The 18,327-nt window shown below is 42.2% G+C and overlaps 1 protein-coding gene and 1 long non-coding RNA gene across 2 annotated transcripts; one reads left to right on the top strand and one right to left on the bottom strand.

Moving 5' to 3' along the window:
- Nucleotides 1-3,360: 3,360 nt before the first annotated feature.
- On the bottom strand, nt 3,361-8,792 carry LOC116371911 (uncharacterized). Its single transcript, XR_004209067.1, has 3 exons — nt 8,655-8,792; nt 8,424-8,547; nt 3,361-4,241 (listed from the first exon to the last, which is right to left on the bottom strand). It is a non-coding gene; the product is annotated as an uncharacterized LOC116371911 (long non-coding RNA).
- Nucleotides 8,793-13,288: 4,496 nt separating this feature from the next.
- LOC116371909 (gastrula zinc finger protein XlCGF17.1-like) lies at nt 13,289-16,601 on the top strand. Its single transcript, XM_031821051.1, has 2 exons — nt 13,289-14,228; nt 14,397-16,601. The coding sequence occupies exons 1-2, from the start codon at nt 13,778-13,780 to the stop codon at nt 14,768-14,770; spliced, it is 825 nt and encodes a 274-aa protein (XP_031676911.1). The 5' UTR covers nt 13,289-13,777; the 3' UTR covers nt 14,771-16,601.
- The last annotated feature ends 1,726 nt before the right edge of the window (nt 16,602-18,327 follow it).

Genomic DNA, 18,327 nt, shown 5'->3' on the forward strand with positions numbered 1-18,327 from the left:
CCTCTGCTGTCTTCAACCAAGATCTCAGCGATCACTGCCTCATTGCCTGCATCCGTAATGGGTCAGCGGTCAAACGACCTCCACTCATCACTGTAAAACGCTCCCTGAAACACTTCTGCGAGCAGGCCTTTCTAATCGACCTGGCCGGGGTATCCTGGAAGGATATTGATCTCATCCCGTCAGTAGAGGATGCCTGGATATTTTAAAAAAATGCCTTCCTAACCATCTTAAATAAACATGCCCCATTTAAGAAATTTAGAACCAGGAACAGATATAGCCCTTGGTTCTCCCCAGACCTGACTGCCCTTAACCAACACAAAAACATCCTATGGCGTTCTGCATTAGCATCGAACAGCCCCCGTGATATGCAGCTGTTCAGGGAAGCTAGAAATCATTATACACAGGCAGTTAGAAAAGCCAAGGCTAGCTTTTTCAAGCAGAAATTTGCTTCCTGCAACACTAACTCAAAAAAGTTCTGGGACACTGTAAAGTCCATGGAGAATAAGAACACCTCCTCCCAGCTGCCCACTGCACTGAAGATAGGAAACACTGTCACCACTGATAAATCCACCATAATTGAGAATTTCAATAAGCATTTTTCTACGGCTGGCCATGCTTTCCACCTGGCTACTCCTACCCCGGACAACAGCACTGCACCCCCAACAGCAACTCGCCCAAGCCTTCCCCATTTCTCCTTCTCCCAAATCCATTCAGCTGATGTTCTGAAAGAGCTGCAAAATCTGGACCCCTACAAATCAGCCGGGCTAGACAATCTGGACCCTTTCTTTCTAAAATTATCTGTCGAAATTGTTGCCACCCCTATTACTAGCCTGTTCAACCTCTCTTTCGTGTCGTCTGAGATTCCCAAAGATTGGAAAGCAGCTGCGGTCATCCCCCTCTTCAAAGGGGGGGACACTCTTGACCCAAACTGCTACAGACCTATATCTATCCTACCGTGCCTTTCTAAGGTCTTCGAAAGCCAAGTCAACAAACAGATTACCGACCATTTCGAATCTCACCATACCTTCTCTGCTATGCAATCCGGTTTCAGAGCTGGTCATGGGTGCACCTCAGCCACGCTCAAGGTCCTAAACGATATCTTAACCGCCATCGATAAGAAACATTACTGTGCAGCCGTATTCATTGATCTGGCCAAAGCTTTCGACTCTGTCAATCACCATATCCTCATCTGCAGACTCGACAGCCTTGGTTTCTCAAATGATTGCCTCGCCTGGTTCACCAACTACTTCTCTGATAGAGTTCAGTGTGTCAAATCGGAGGGTCTGCTGTCCGGACCTCTGGCAGTCTCTATGGGGGTGCCACAGGGTTCAATTCTTGGACCGACTCTCTTCTCTGTATACATCAATGAGGTCGCTCTTGCTGCTGGTGAGTCCCTGATCCACCTCTACGCAGACGACACCATTCTGTATACTTCCGGCCCTTCTTTGGACACTGTGTTAACAACCCTCAGGGCAAGCTTCAATGCCATACAACTCTCCTTCCGTGGCCTCCAATTGCTCTTAAATACAAGTAAAACTAAATGCATGCTCTTCAACCGATCGCTACCTGCACCTACCCGCCTGTCCAACATCACTACTCTGGACGGCTCTGACTTAGAATACGTGGACAACTACAAATACTTAGGTGTCTGGTTAGACTGTAAACCCTCCTTCCAGACCCATATCAAACATCTCCAATCCAAAGTTAAATCTAGAATTGGCTTCCTATTTCGCAACAAAGCATCCTTCACTCATGCTGCCAAACATACCCTTGTAAAACTGACCATCCTACCAATCCTCGACTTTGGCGATGTCATTTACAAAATAGCCTCCAATACCCTACTCAACAAATTGGATGCAGTCTATCACAGTGCAATCCGTTTTATCACCAAAGCCCCATATACTACCCACCATTGCGACCTGTACGCTCTCGTTGGCTGGCCCTCGCTTCATACTCGTCGCCAAACCCACTGGCTCCATGTCATCTACAAGACCCTGCTAGGTAAAGTCCCCCCTTATCTCAGCTCGCTGGTCACCATAGCATCTCCCACCTGTAGCACACGCTCCAGCAGGTATATCTCTCTAGTCACCCCCAAAACCAATTCTTTCTTTGGCCGCCTCTCCTTCCAGTTCTCTGCTGCCAATGACTGGAACGAACTACAAAAATCTCTGAAACTGGAAACACTTATCTCCCTCACTAGCTTTAAGCACCAACTGTCAGAGCAGCTCACAGATTACTGCACCTGTACATAGCCCACCTATAATTTAGCCCAAACAACTACCTCTTTCCCAACTGTATTTAATTTTAATTTATTTATTTATTTTGCTCCTTTGCACCCCATTATTTTTTATTTCTACTTTGCACATTCTTCCATTGCAAAACTACCATTCCAGTATTTTACTTGCTATATTGTATTTACATTGCCATCATGGCCTTTTTTGCCTTTACCTCCCTTCTCACCTCATTTGCTCACATTGTATATAGACTTGTTTATACTGCATTATTGACTGTATGTTTGTTTTTACTCCATGTGTAACTCTGTGTCGTTTTATCTGTCGAACTGCTTTGCTTTATCTTGGCCAGGTCGCAATTGTAAATGAGAACTTGTTCTCAACTTGCCTACCTGGTTAAATAAAGGTAAAATAAAAAATAAAATAAAAAAAGGTAACACAAGCTTCCTCTCTGGTTCCATTCCCCCAATAGTAACTGGGTCATTATTGGATTGTGGTGGTAATGCTGTCCCTGGACATTGGTACCTTTTATAAAGCACTTATTTAATAAGAAAACACAAGCACTTTATACTGATTAACATCTATTTGTATGCACTGTAGACATTACTGGTGCCTAACGAATGGGCTTGTCACCATGGTGATGTGTAGAGATGTAGTGACATGTTTTGAGTAGATAAATTCTTTAGAATTCCATGAATTAAACAAAGACATTCAATAGATCAGTAAAACTGCAGTAGTGTATCTGGTCTCAAAGCTGATGCTGAAAAACCATGTCAGTGCTGAGGTCAAATGTAATGCTCCTTTACATTTCCTGTTCGTTTCAGCTTCATACAAACAGGAATTATTTAGCTTAAAACAGTTTCTAGTATTTAATGATACAGAAGAGAAGAAGAGATTTGAGCAGCACAAATTCATTCATTCAATTCTAACTTTATTGTCAGCTCAATTAAGTTCAATGGAGTTATCCAAACACATTCCTCATCAATGACTAAATAACACATTTAGCTTTAAACGACAATTGAATAAACATGTAGTCATTTTATAGTCTGTGCATCAATAAACAAAAGTCTATGTAGTAAAATATGTATTTACCCAAACTAATGGTGAAAAATGATCATCACACCATCTCGATCTGATACATGTTGTGTCTACCAGCTCATTCCCACAGAAAACTAGAGGGAAGCAGCACCACCCAGTCAACCATCAGACTCACTTGTTTCTAGTGAACAGCACCGATATGGAGAACCATTATCGATAGATTGATTTTTTTGAACTTTTTATTTGATTTATTAGGATCCCCATTACGACAAAGGAGAAAGCTAGTCTTACTGGGGTACAACATATAACAAAACACACCAAAACTGACAAGGTGCACACTGATCAGTAAAGAGAGGCTAACATTCTATAACACTCCCGTTCCTCTGCACAGTTCTCTCACAGTGAGGAACTATAGGATGACAATAGTGTTCTACACTTTCTTCATTTGATCCAATCCACTGTTACCACTTATTTTATGAGATGACAATTAAGTGATGGAGTGACTAATATTAGCTGTTCTGACAAAACTGCTTAGGTATGGTCTTCTCTCTGAACATGCCAGACAGCCCAGTGAATAAAACAAATACTGACAAAACTGGTGTCAAGCCATGCAAGTCTCAGTAGCATGAAGTAACATCTACCTTCTCATTGAAACAGCTCATCATGAAACAGTTCTACTGCAACTTTTCATACACAGTGGGAAGTCTGAACGAACAACAAACTTACAACCTGCTCTTACCATGAGAAACAGGTTTCCCAATCTTCTCCTCCTCTTCTTCATCTTTAATGTTGACATTCAGCCCCAGTGTTTGACTGCAGTCTTCCAGCTTCACTGATGCCATCTCTGGATCCTGCAGTGCAAACTGGGCTCCACTGTCACAATCAGGACCCAGTGACTGTAGGTTTGGACTCGGTGTAGAAGGAGAGAGGCAGGTTGGGTTTGTCCTCACTGTTGATGTTATCAGCCTCAGACTTAATTCAAGTCGGCCAGTAGTAATAAAGAGAAACGGACACAAAATCACACAATGGACACAAAATCACACAACGGAAGAGCACTTAATCTATAGTAGATTGACTAAATTCACATAAATGACTCAAAAACCATGTAGTACAAGGTGTTTTCTGCAGCACTATGTACTATTTTCCTGAACAACCGCGTCTTCACTGTATTATTTCACATCAAAAACCAAATGTATTTCCGATCATACCAAAGTAACATTTATAAAGATAGAAACAACTGAATGTGTCTGAATATTAGTACACATGTAGAAAACTTAGCACGTTCAGCTTCAAAAACAATAGTGCAACTGTAACAGTACTCTTCCTGCGTTGTGTACAATCAGTCATCGACACGGAACTCCAACATGTAGCACCAGTCATGAGATTTATTCTGATAGGAACAGCACAAAATTGCACGTCATGCAATGCACGTCTCGCCATCCAACTCTGCACTCACACACTGTAAAAAATATATGAACCCCCCCCACCAGACACAGTAAGTTGCTAGCTAATACTGGCGGGAATTCTCTACAACAAAATGCACAACAAATATTCTCCAAAAACAGCTGCATCTTATGTGTGATGTTCGAATAACATTTACAAACAATTTGATATAAATTGTACATTTAAATCATCACTTGAGAGTATAAAAATCACTTTTGATGTACAGTGCTTGGCAACCAACAACTTACCGCTGGTTTGGTGCTTGTTCACTGGGACGATTCTAACTGGAACATCCCCCCTCGTAAGCAAGCTACGCAAACCAACCAATAAGATGCCATGTTGAGTAGGTGAAGGCAAGACAAACTCAAAACAAAAAAAACCATTGGCTTAACAATAAAGTGGCAAGGGGAATCACCAATATAACCCTGTTACACAACGGTAAAATTGTCTCTCTCTGCTGCACCCTCACTGCCTGTACTGAAGTCCGTTGACGCAGAGTGGGCGCCGCCATTGTACCAGCTCGTGAATATTACACAAAACCAATAATGCAAAACGAGCTCGGAAATCTCAAATGAAAACTATGTACATCCACTCAAAAAAAAAAAAATCTCGAGCTATGCTACTTGTAAAATATTTTCACGTTCTTCAGTCGGTTTGACACAAAAAATACATCAAATCTTTACCAAACGTGATAATACCTTAACAGATTTGTTAACTAGTATGGTATGACATGTTCTTTTGCTATTAGAAAGTTTAAACTTGCTATTACACGTTTCAATGTATTACTAAAAGGTATGTAACGGACACAAAGGTTATCTTCTTGACGACACAGTTCTGGCGCTTGCCAGGAACTTCCTATTTCCTCCTTACAGCGCCACCAAAGATGCTTTATGACTAAACCAAGATATACCACTGCTTGTCGTTTCCAATGGGAACAAATTAGTCAGAGGACAGACAAAGGAGGTGGGCTGAGCCAAGCGCATTCTAGCATAATCTGCATATTTCCATTAGGAAAAGCCTACTCTGTGAAGTGCTCGTGGGCAATAACTCAATATACCTTTGCACTCCTTCTAAACAGCGCAATTTTTTTTACAACTTTACAAAACTTAGTCCACATTGTATTGAAAAACTGTATTGAGATCAAATGTTTAATTGATGAGTAAATGTGCAAAACGTCGGCCAAAATCCATATTGTTCTATATTGTTTTCGCTCCTCCCTTGTACTTGAGACAACCAGGTTTGGCAGTTCCTCACGAATTAGTGACCTCAATTGATCAAATTGAGGTCACTAATTCGTAAGGAACTGCCAAACCTGGTTGTCTCGGTTTCAATTGTAAGGAAAAAAAACAAAAACCTGCAGACACAGGAAGCAAAGGAGCAAAATAAATAAAATAAATACAGTAGGGAAAGAGGTAGTTGTTTGGGCTAAATTATAGGTGGGCTATGTACAGATGCAGTAATCATTGAGCTGTTCTGACAGTTGGTGCTTAAAGCTAGTGAGGGAGATAAGTGTTTCCAGTTTCAGAGATTTTTGTAGTTCATTCCAGTCATTGGCAGCAGAGAACTGGAAGGAGAGGCGGCCAAAGAAATAATTGGTTTTGGGTGGTGACCAGAGAGATATACCTGCTGGAGCGCGTGCTACAGGTGGGTAATGCTATGGTGACCAGCGAGCTGAGATAAGGGGAGACTTTACCTAGCAGGGTCTTGTAGATGACATGGAGTCAGTGGGTTTGGCGACGAGTATGAAGCGAGGGCCAGCCAACGAGAGCGTACAAGGTGCAATGGTGGGTAGTATATGGGGCTTTGGTGACAAAACAGATGGCACTGTGATAGACAGCATCCAATTTGTTGAGTAAGGTATTGGAGGCTATTTTGTAATTGACGTCGCTGAAGTCGAGGATTGGTAGGACGGTCAGTTTTACAAGGGTATGTTTGGCAGCATGAGTGAAGGATGCTTTGTTGCGAAACAGGAAGCCAATTCTAGATTTAACTTTGGATTGGAGATGTTTGATGTGGGTCTGGAAGGAGAGTTTACAGTAACCAGACACCTAGGTATTTGTAGTATTTGTATTTGTCCACGTATTCTAAGTCAGAGCCGTCCAGAGTAGTGATGTTGGACAGGCGGGCAGGTGCAGGCAGCGATTTAGTTTTACTTGTATTTAAGAGCAATTGGAGGCCACGAAAGGAGAGTTGTATGGCATTGAAGCTTGCCTGGAGGGTTGTTAACACAGTGTCCAAAGAAGGGCCAGAAATATACAGAATGGTGTCGTCTGCGTAGAGGTGGATCAGAGACTCAACAGCAGCAAGAGCGACATCATTGATGTATTCAGAGAAGAGAGTCGGTCCAAGAATTGAACCCTGTGGCCCTATAGAGACTGCCAGAGGTCCGGACAGCAGACCCTCCGATTTGACACACTGAACTCTATCAGAGAAGTAGTTGGTGAACCAGGCGAGGCAATCATTTGAGAAACCAAGGCTGTCGAGTCTGCCGATGAGGATGTAATGATTGACAGAGTCGAAAGTCTTGGCAGATCAATGAATAAGGCTGCACAGTAATGTTTCTTATCGATGGTGGTTAAGATATCGTTTAGGACCTTGAGCGTGACTGAGGTGCACCCATGACCAGCTCTGAAACCAGATTGCATAGCAGAGAAGGTATGGTGAGATTTGAAATAGTCGGTAATCTGTTGACTTGGCTTTCGAAGACCATAGAAAGGCAGGGTAGGATAGATATAGGTCTGTAGCAGTTTGTGTCTAGAGTGTCTCCCCCTTTGAAGAGGGGGATGACCGCAGCTGCTTTCCAATCTTTGGGAATCTCAGATGACACGAAAGAGAGGTTGAACAGGCTAGTAATAGGGGTGGCAACAATTTTGGATAACTCGCTCGTCGGTAGTCCAGTTGTGAAGGCCCGATGGGGCTCCGCGTTGGCAGTAAAACGGGTCCGGATAGGTGATTGTAGCCCAGGAGTGACTGATGGAACTCTTCAGCTGGCTAGCTCAGGAATAATTTGTTTGCTCCGGAATCAACGAAAGCCGATAGTCACACGGATAGTAGCTAGTTAGCTGCGAGATTCAGGTATAAATGTCCAGAGCTTGCGGTTGAAATCCGGGGACACGGAGAGAAAAATACGTCCGGCATGTTCCGGTCCGAGCCGCACAAAACTGGCGATAGATTTTCGAGCTAAAGGATAGCTGATGACCACAAACCGTGGTTAGCGGAATACTAACGATTAGCCAGTAAAGAAGCTGGCTAGCTTCTGGCTAGCTTCTGGCTAGCTTCTGGCTAGCTTCTGGCTAGCTTCTGGCTAGCTTCTGGCTAGCTTCTGGCTAGCTTCTGGCTAGCTTCTGGCTAGCTTCTGGCTAGCTTCTGGCTAGCTTCTGGCTAGCTTCTGGCTAGCTTCTGGCTAGCTTCTGTGGTGGATTACAGATCTGAGGTAAATAATTATTATTATTTATTTTAAAAATATATAAATTGGTGAAACGGGTTGCAGGAGAGTGTTTTGAAGATGAGTTTATGGAAAATAAAAAAATATATAAAAAAGGTATGCGAAGAAAGTTGTATATATATATATATATACGGGACACGACTGGACGAGGACAAAATACGTCTGACTGCTATGCCATCTTGGTGACAGATATAGTATGCCTCTCTCTATTTGTAAGTCATGGATATAATATGTATATTTCTGAAACAACAATTATTTTCTATTACCTCCTCTCTTAAGTGGCTTTCCAACTTCCAAGCCCTGGAACCTCAGTTGGCACACATCATGTCCGACCAGTTAGTTTCTGGCTACAGGCGACTTCTCGTCACCAGTTCTGATGTGGCTCGTGCTCTGTAATACGAACGTTCAATTTATCTTACACTTTCCAAAATAATAACCACATGGCCAGGAAATATACCACAAATGTTGTTTTACAGAAAATTAAACCCCTGACATACATTTTCTTTCCGGTATGATGGTGAAGGAAGAAATCCCCCTTGGTCATTCTATTACAGTTCTCACAATGATAGTCACCCCCAAAACCAATTCTTTCTTTGGCTGCCTCTCCTTCCAGTTCTCTGCTGCCAATGACTGGAACGAACTACAAAAATCTCTGAAACTGGAAACACTTATCTCCCTCACTAGCTTTAAGCACCAACTGTCAGAGCAGCTCACAGATTACTGCACCTGTACATAGCCCACCTATAATTTAGCCCAAACAACTACCTCTTTCCCAACTGTATTTCATTTTAATTTATTTATTTATTTTGCTCCTTTGCACCCCATTATTTTTTATTTCTACTTTGCACATTCTTCCATTGCAAAACTACCATTCCAGTATTTTACTTGCTATATTGTATTTACTTTGCCATCATGGCCTTTTTTGCCTTTACCTCCCTTCTCACCTCATTTGCTCACATTGTATATAGACTTGTTTATACTGCATTATTGACTGTATGTTTGTTTTTACTCCATGTGTAACTCTGTGTCGTTTTATCTGTCGAACTGCTTTGCTTTATCTTGGCCAGGTCGCAATTGTAAATGAGAACTTGTTCTCAACTTGCCTACCTGGTTAAATAAAGGTAAAATAAATAAATAAAAATAAATGATCTGACGGGAGGGTGGATAGGAAATGCTGAGTGGGAACATATTCATCTGCTCCTACCAGACTGTCCCTCTAGTTTCTAGCATGATTAAAAGAGACTCGAGATATTCTGAAAAGCCTGGCCCACAGAGGGATCCCAGTCCTAAATAGAAGTCAGAGATAAACCTGCTGGTTCTTCCCTGTGGATGCAACACCACCTCCCATTGTTACTGTGTTTCACGGAGGAGGTAGCGACCCCTTCTCATGTAATGGGGTTGGGTCATCCCAAGGATCCCGGAATGCACGGACGGTGTTAGTGGGGGAACAGGAAGTTCCGGACAGATGCACACAATGTTTCAGTATATAGAAAGCGCCAGAACGATGCAGTCAATAAGATAACCTTTGTGTCCGTTTCTATTTATTACTACAGGTATGTAATACCTGTAATACGTTTAAACATTCTAATATCGAAATAATGTCATTTTAGATAATATATCCGTCATTTTTGTGTGAAGCCGAGTGAAAAAAGTGATAACTATTTTACAAGTTACGTAGTTAGAGCAGTTGGTGTTTGTCTGAGTGGATGTACATAATTTCATCAAGGTAATTTCATCAAGAATCTATTTTACATTAGATTTCTGAATTCGTTTTACAAGTTATTGGTTTTGTGTCAAATTCACGAGCTGGTAAAATGGCGGACCCGGTCTGCGTCAACAGACTTCAGTGCAGGCTGTGTGTTTGCAGCAGAGGAAGAGACATTTTACGGTTGCACTACTGTTTTGAAGCTGAACGTAATGATTATCAGTTTTCTACACGTGTACTAATTTTCAGAGACATTCAGTTGTTTCTATCTTTGTCTATAAATGTTCCTATGGTGTGAACGGAAATACTATTGGATTTTGATTTAAATAAAACAGTGGAGACAAGGTTATTCAGGAAAATAGTACATAGTGCTGCCTAAAACATACTGCAACCTTGTACTAAATGGTTTTTGAGGCTTTTATGCATTTATGTGAATTCAGGGAATCTACTATAGATTAAGTGCATTTAAGTTGTGTAGTCTAATTTAAAGTGTAAACTTTGTCTAATGTGAATTAATTCATGAATTGTTGTCAATGCTTAGCTACCAGATCTATTGAAATGAGATCAGTGCTTGACTTGGTCAGGAGCTCATCAGAGCTGAGTACCGACACCTCTAATTTCTACTGTTTGAGCTCATGTTCCTCTTATAGAATATTAGTTCAACAGTATTGTGTAGCTCCTGAACCTAAATATAAACACTATTTTTAGAGAATAAAGAAAGGGCCAGAACTGTCAAGACAATAACTTTTTGTGTCCGTTTCTCTTTATTACTACAGACCGACTCAGATTAAGTCTGAGGCCGGTAACATCAATAGTGAGGACAAACCCAGCCTGCCTCTCTCCTTCCACACTGAGTCCAAACCTACAGTCACTGGGTCCTGATTGTGACAGTGGAGTCTAATTTGCACTGCAGGATCCAGAGATGGCATCAGTGAAGCTGGAAGGCTGCAGTCAAACACTGGAGCTGAATGTCAACATTAAAGATGAAGAAGAGGAGGAGAAGATTGGTAAGAGCAGGTTCTATCTATCTAGAAGTTATCTTCATAAATTAGACCTCCATAAGTTATGCCCCAGTCTATTGATAGGTTGACTTCTGTAATTCTGACATCACATCCCTGAACAACTGGGTTATCTGGAGTGATCAGAGAGTAGACTAAAGAAGTGAAGTAGACAAACTGCCAGTGTTTTAAAGCTCTATGGATTGAGTCTGTACTTACTAACCCTTGTGATAGTGAGTGGAGGATGATATGAAATGAGTCTGTAGTTTCTAACCCTTGTGATAGTGAGTGGAGGATGATATGAAATGAGTCTGTGTAGTTTCTAACCCTTGTGATAGTGAGTGGAGGATGATATGAAATGAGTCTGTGTAGTTACTAACCCTTGTGATAGTGAGTGGAGGATGATATGAAATGAGTCTGTGTAGTTACTAACCCTTGTGATAGTGAGTGGAGGATGATATGAAATTAGTCTGTGTAGTTAATAACCCTTGTGATAGTGAGTGGAGGATGATATGAAATGAGTCTGTGTAGTTATTAACCCTTGTAATAGTGAGAGGATGATATTAAATGAGTCTGTGTAGTTACTAACCCTTGTGACAGTGAGTGGAGGATTATATGTCTGTTATATTGTCTGTCTGAGTGGACTAATCCATTGCCTGTCTGAGTGGACTAGTCCATTGCCTGTCTGAGGGACTAGTCCATTGCCTGTCTGAGTGGACTCGTCCATTGCCTGTCTGAGTGGACTCGTCCATTGCCTGTCTGAGTGGACTCGTCCATTGCCTGCCTGGGTGGACTCGTCCATTGCCTGCCTGGGTGGACTCGTCCATTGCCTGCCTGGGTGGACTCGTCCATTGCCTGCCTGGGTGGACTCGTCCATTGCCTGCCTGGGTGGACTCGTCCATTGCCTGCCTGAGTGGACTCGTCCATTGCCTGCCTGAGTGGACTCGTCCATTGCCTGCCAGAGTGGACTCGTCCATTGCCTGCCAGAGTGGACTCGTCCATTGCCTGCCTGAGTGGACTCGTCCATTGCCTGCCTGAGTGGACTCGTCCATTGCCTGCCAGAGTGGACTCGTCCATTGCCTGCCTGAGTGGACTCGTCCATTGCCTGCCTGAGTGGACTCGTCCATTGCCTGCCTGAGTGGACTCGTCCATTGCCTGCCAGAGTGGACTCGTCCATTGCCTGCCAGAGTGGACTCGTCCATTGCCTGCCAGAGTGGACTCGTCCATTGCCTGCCAGAGTGGACTCGTCCATTGCCTGCCAGAGTGGACTCGTCCATTGCCTGCCAGAGTGGACTCGTCCATTGCCTGCCAGAGTGGACTCGTCCATTGCCTGCCAGAGTGGACTCGTCCATTGCCTGCCAGAGTGGACTCGTCCATTGCCTGCCAGAGTGGACTCGTCCATTGCCTGCCAGAGTGGACTCGTCCATTGCCTGCCAGAGTGGACTCGTCCATTGCCTGCCAGAGTGGACTCGTCCATTGCCTGCCAGAGTGGACTCGTCCATTGCCTGCCAGAGTGGACTCGTCCATTGCCTGCCAGAGTGGACTCGTCCATTGCCTGCCAGAGTGGACTCGTCCATTGCCTGCCAGAGTGGACTCGTCCATTGCCTGCCAGAGTGGACTCGTCCATTGCCTGCCAGAGTGGACTCGTCCATTGCCTGCCAGAGTGGACTCGTCCATTGCCTGCCAGAGTGGACTCGTCCATTGCCTGCCAGAGTGGACTCGTCCATTGCCTGCCAGAGTGGACTCGTCCATTGCCTGCCAGAGTGGACTCGTCCATTGCCTGCCAGAGTGGACTCGTCCATTGCCTGCCAGAGTGGACTCGTCCATTGCCTGCCAGAGTGGACTCGTCCATTGCCTGCCAGAGTGGACTCGTCCATTGCCTGCCAGAGTGGACTCGTCCATTGCCTGCCAGAGTGGACTAGTCTAGCGAAGTCTGTTTCTACATCCATTGAGAATGACAATAGTTCCTCAACGTAGCCAATTTGAAAATGTCCAACTTTCTCCCTTTTGATAACCACCAAAAATGTCATGCTCTGATCTGGTAGAAACGTCATAAAATAGGCCTACCTAATTACTTTTTATCACTTGCGCAAAATAGCCTACACCTGTGTCTGTCTGTCTGGAGCTCGCTGTCATGGGTAACGCTAAGGGCCCAAAATATTTTATACAATGTTGCAAGTTTGCTAGCACAGGCCAGACCAAATTAATAGTTGATACAATGTTTCAAGTTTCTTGCAGACAGGCCATGTGGAGCCAATTTGATTCATATGATATTTATTTCATCAGGATATTCTCTATCTGCAGACTGAGATTGTTTTTATTTGTTGGCTTTATGTAAGCTAGTTTTAACAATAGAAGTTACTTTTAGATTTGTATCATTTTGATATAATTTTGAATAACCACATGACATTGATTTGAGATATAAAGACTATTATAAATGATATGAAAATCATAACGCAGCAGCGGGAGGAGGAGAGTCGAGAACAGATTAATTTTATTCTGGATACGCTATATTGATCTCTGGATCCCTCATTTTGTGTGTCTTCATTTTTAAATCGCAGTGCTTAAAGCATCAGACAAGCTCAGTAGCCTCCATATAGTTGATTTTATTCAAACACATATATATGGAAATATACATGTTTTAAAATGTAAAAAATTGGACAAGGGAACGATTGGTCGAAAGAAAAGAATCGGTTGACCAGGATATATATTTATTTTGTCGGGACAGCCCTAATAGCTTTATTCCCTGTATTGTACAGCCTACTGTTATGAAGTCATATGTATACCACACCAACTGACTGGTTCTTCTGATGTTGTTCACACAGGAGACCATGTTGAGACATTCTCTACATCCGGAGAGCAACAGCAGGAAGATCACAGAGCTAAGAGGTCTCACCACTGCCCACATTGTGAGGAGATGTTCCCAATTCTATCAAAGCTAAAAATACACCTTAAATCACACACTGGAGAGAATCTGTATCCCTGTACTGACTGTGGGAAGAGATTCACTACATCAAGGTCTCTGACAGTTCATCAGAGAATACACACAGGAGAGAAGCCTTACTCCTGCTCTGACTGTGGAAAGAGTTTCTCTCGACTGGGCAACTTAAAAACACATGGATGTATACATACAGGAGTGAAACCTTACTCCTGCTCTGACTGTGGAAAGAGGTTCTCTCGACTGGGTGACTTAAAAACACATGAACTTATACATACTGGAGTGAAGCCTTACTCCTGCTCTGACTGTGGAAAGAGTTTCTCTCGACTGGGCCACTTAAAAACACATGCACGTATACATACAGGAGAGAGGCCTTACTCCTGCTCTGACTGTGGAAAGAGTTTCTCTCGACTGGGCAACTTAAAAACACATGAACGTATACATACAGGAGTGAAGCCTTACTCCTGCTCTGACTGTGGAAAGAGTTTCTCTCGACTGGGCGACTTAACAACACATGAACGTATACATACAGGAGTGAATTCTTACTCCTGCTCTGACTGTGGGAAGAGTTTCTCTCGACTGGGCCACTTAAAAACACATGAACGTATACATACAGGAGTGAAGCCATACCTCTGCTTTGACTGTGGAAAGAGTTTCTCTCTGCTGGAAAACTTAAAAAGACATGAACGTATACATACAGGAGTGAAGCCTTACCCCTGCTCTGATTGTGTAAAATGCTTCACAACATCAGCTGACCTAAAAGTTCATCAGAGAACACACACGGGAGAGAAGCCTTACTCCTGCTCTGATTGTGTAAAATGCTTCACAACATCAACTGACCTAAAAGTTCATAAGAGAACACACACCGGAGAGAAGCCTTACTCCTGCTCTGGCTGTGGAAAGAGTTTCTCTCGACTGGGCCAGTTAAAAAGACACCAAGTTAATCATAAAGGAGAGAAGCCTTATCACTGATCTGACTGTAGATGTATTTATTTTTTTATCAACAGCTGAGCTAAAAGGGTCATCAGAGAACACACAGAGGAGAGAAGCCTTACTTCTTCTCTTAATGTGGCAAGAGTTTCTCCCGATTGGGCAATGTAAAAACACACCAACAGATACACACTTGAGAGAAGCCTTATCACTGCACTGACTGTGAGAAGAGATTCTACAGATTGGTGTCTTTTTAAATGGCCCAATGTATACATAAAGGAGAGAAGTCTCATCAGTTTTCTCAGACCAGCTAAGATTAGTCACTCCACTTAATTCTCATCCCATAAAATAATTGGCAACTTTGAATTGGATCAAATGAAGAAAGCGTAGAACACTCTTGTAATCCTATTGTTTCTCACTGTGAGAACTGTGCAGAAAGAAGGGAGCATTCTAGAATAGTAGCCTCTCTTCTCTTTACTGATCAGTGTGCACCTTGTCAGGTTGTGTGTTTTGTTAGCTTCTACTGTAAAGATATTGAGACCTTGGATTGCAATTATGATTGAATATCCTCCGTGAGGCGTCTCACTATGGAGTCTGATGGTTGACTGGGTGGTGCTGCTTCCCTCTGTAGTTTTCTGTGGGAATAAGCTTGTATACACAACATATACTGAGTGCACAAAACATTAAGGACACCTGTTCTTTCCGTAACATAGACTGTTTCTGTACAGCACTTTGTGACATCAGCTGATGTAAAAAGGGCTTTATAAATACATTTGATAAATTTGATTGTTTGAAGTCCCGAGATCAACTTGCTGGTCCTCCCCTGTGGAAGCCAGACCCCCTCCCATTGTTACTGTGTGTATGAACACATTTTTAACAATGGCTTCCTAAAATGCTGTGGTGCTGATTAACACAATAGGAAAGGTTTTGGTAGATGTGGACCATCACAGGTGAGTTCCCAGCTCTTCCACTCTGAACAATGAGGCAGGGAAAGGGTAATGCAGCTTCCTCTCTGGTTCCATTCCCCAATAGTAAGTGGATCATACTTGAATTGTGGTAGTAATATTGTCCCTGGACTTTGGTACCATAGAAAACACTTTTAAATGATTTAAAAAAAAACAAATACATTTGTTTCATTTCACATTTATTTAAATATGAAAAATGTCCTTTAAACTGTATAACATTATTAGTATGTATTGTAGAACATACTGGGGGCTAATAGACATGTAGAAGTGTAGTGATATGTATTGAGTGGATACATAGACATTTAAATGATTTAGCATGCTATCAATTAAACAAACACATGTTCTGTATAGATAAACCATAGGCTGAGCAGTAGAATGTAGAATATTTATTTTTCATTAGCGGATCAATCAAGTTCCATGCAGTTATCCAAATACATTCTTCATCAAGGATGAACATAATACATCTAGTTTTAAAAGACAATGTAATTAACATATGTAGTAGTTTCAAAGTATGTATATCTATTAAGGGAATTTTTATCTATAATGACTAATTATGTACTAATCAGAATACAATTATGGTACTGTATATGTACTAATCAAAATACTAAATGTTACTGTATATGTATGAATTTTCTTATCTGATCCCAGTACTGAAGTGAATGTGGTCAAGAGTTTAGTAACCATGACAGTCTGTTCCTTTGTATAAATTAATGAACTGTCTAGAATGCTTATCTACACTGACTGACCTTGGCACTAGGCGAGGAGGGAAGGCTTGAGAACTATAGAGCCTTTCTACCAGTGTCAAGAAGAGATGGAACATTTAGAAAACACTGACGTCATTTTCAGTTTATAACCTGTGGTAAAATGTGTATGAAGGTAGTACTCTCTTGAATTAAAGGCTGTTACCTGACTTTTAAGACCGGGGCTCTGTCCATTCTTATAAAATAAGGGTCTTACAAACCCTTAATGCATCGACAGAGTGTTTAATTTTGATTGGGAATTAAAACAGAGGAATTTAGAATTCCATCAACAATATCATTAAACAAAAGTCGTTTAGGGAAAGGTGAAATTTACACAATTGTTACCCGGAGGAAAATGAGGGAGTGTCATGCTTTTTATATTTCAGTCAAGGGGAGGGTTTAGTATTTTTTTCAATTTAGTTCATTTTTCATAAATATAACTTTGCACTGTTCTTTTCCGAGCATGGTCTTGGTATAGCCTGGGCCTATAGTATAGTCTATGGAACATGTTGGAAGAGAGAAGAAACCTCTGGGAGGAGGGCCGGAGGGGTCCACCCCAACGACACTAACCACAGTCCTATCTCCCACAGTTCTCTGCTCACGCTGCTCTGGACTCATGCAGGGCCATGACAATACCAGTAAAAAGAACAGACCTAGGTCCTCTGAGAAATAGACTGATTGTTTATCTTAGAGGTGGTGAGTGGTGCAACGTATAACTATGTCAGTGTGTGACTTGTATGTTGTATTTGCAGCTGACGTATCGCGTAGGTTGAATAACTCTGGTTTGTGCTTTTACTAGTTGTCCATTTGCGTTTCTACTCTGTTCGTTCAACAACTGTTGGCATAATTATTAGGAAATGGAAGAAGTTCAAGATGACGGTCAATCACCCTCGGTCTGGGAATCCATGCAAGATCTCACCTCGTGGGGCATCAATGATCATGAGGAAGGTGAGGGTTCAGCCCAGAACCACACGGCAGGACCTGGTCAATGACCCGAAGAGAGCTGGGACCACAGTCTCAAAGAAAACAATTAGTAACACACTACGCCGTCATGGATTAAAATCCTGCAGCGCATGCAAGGTCCCGCTGCTGAAGCCAGCGCATGTCCAGGCCCGTCTGAAGTTTGCTCCGTAAGGAGCATCTCAAGGTTCTGGAGTAGCCTAGCCAGTCTCCAGACCTGAACCCAATAGAAAATCTTTGGAGGGACCTGAAAGTCTGTATTGCCCAGCGACAGCCCCGAAACCTGAAGGATCTGGAGAAGGTCTGTATGGAGGAGTGGGCCAAAATCCCTGCTGCAGTGTGTGCAAACCTGGTCAAGTACTACAGGAAACGTATGATCTCTGTAATTGCAAACAAAGGTTTCTGTATCAAATATTAAGTTCTGCTTTTCTGATGTATCAAATACTTATGTCATGCAATAAATTGCTAATTAATTACTTAAAAATCATACAATGTGATTTTCTGGATTCTTGTTTTAGATTCCGTTGCTCACAGTTGAAGTGTACCTATGATAAATTACAGACCTCTACATACTTTGTAAGTAGGAAACACTGCTGATTTTTCAGGTTATCAAATACTTGTTCTCCCCACTGTATCTTACAATACTCATCTCACATGTTTATATTGTATCTTATACCATTTATTGCATCTTGCCTATGCCGCTCGGTCATAGCTCATCCATATATTTATATGTACATATTCTTATTCCATCCCTTTAGATTTGTCTGTATTAAGTAGTTGTTTGTAATTGTTAGATTACTTGTTAGATATTACTGCATTTGGTGCAATGCTTAGCTTTACTTGTGCCGAATCTTACTTTCCAGCACAACAAGAGTCCCCTCCAACAAGAGTTACTATGTGACGTCTCACGTTCAACCTTAAAGCAATATTTTTT

The sequence above is a fragment of the Oncorhynchus kisutch genome, unplaced genomic scaffold, assembly GCF_002021735.2.
Source record: "Oncorhynchus kisutch isolate 150728-3 unplaced genomic scaffold, Okis_V2 scaffold3826, whole genome shotgun sequence".
NCBI lineage: Eukaryota > Metazoa > Chordata > Actinopteri > Salmoniformes > Salmonidae > Oncorhynchus > Oncorhynchus kisutch.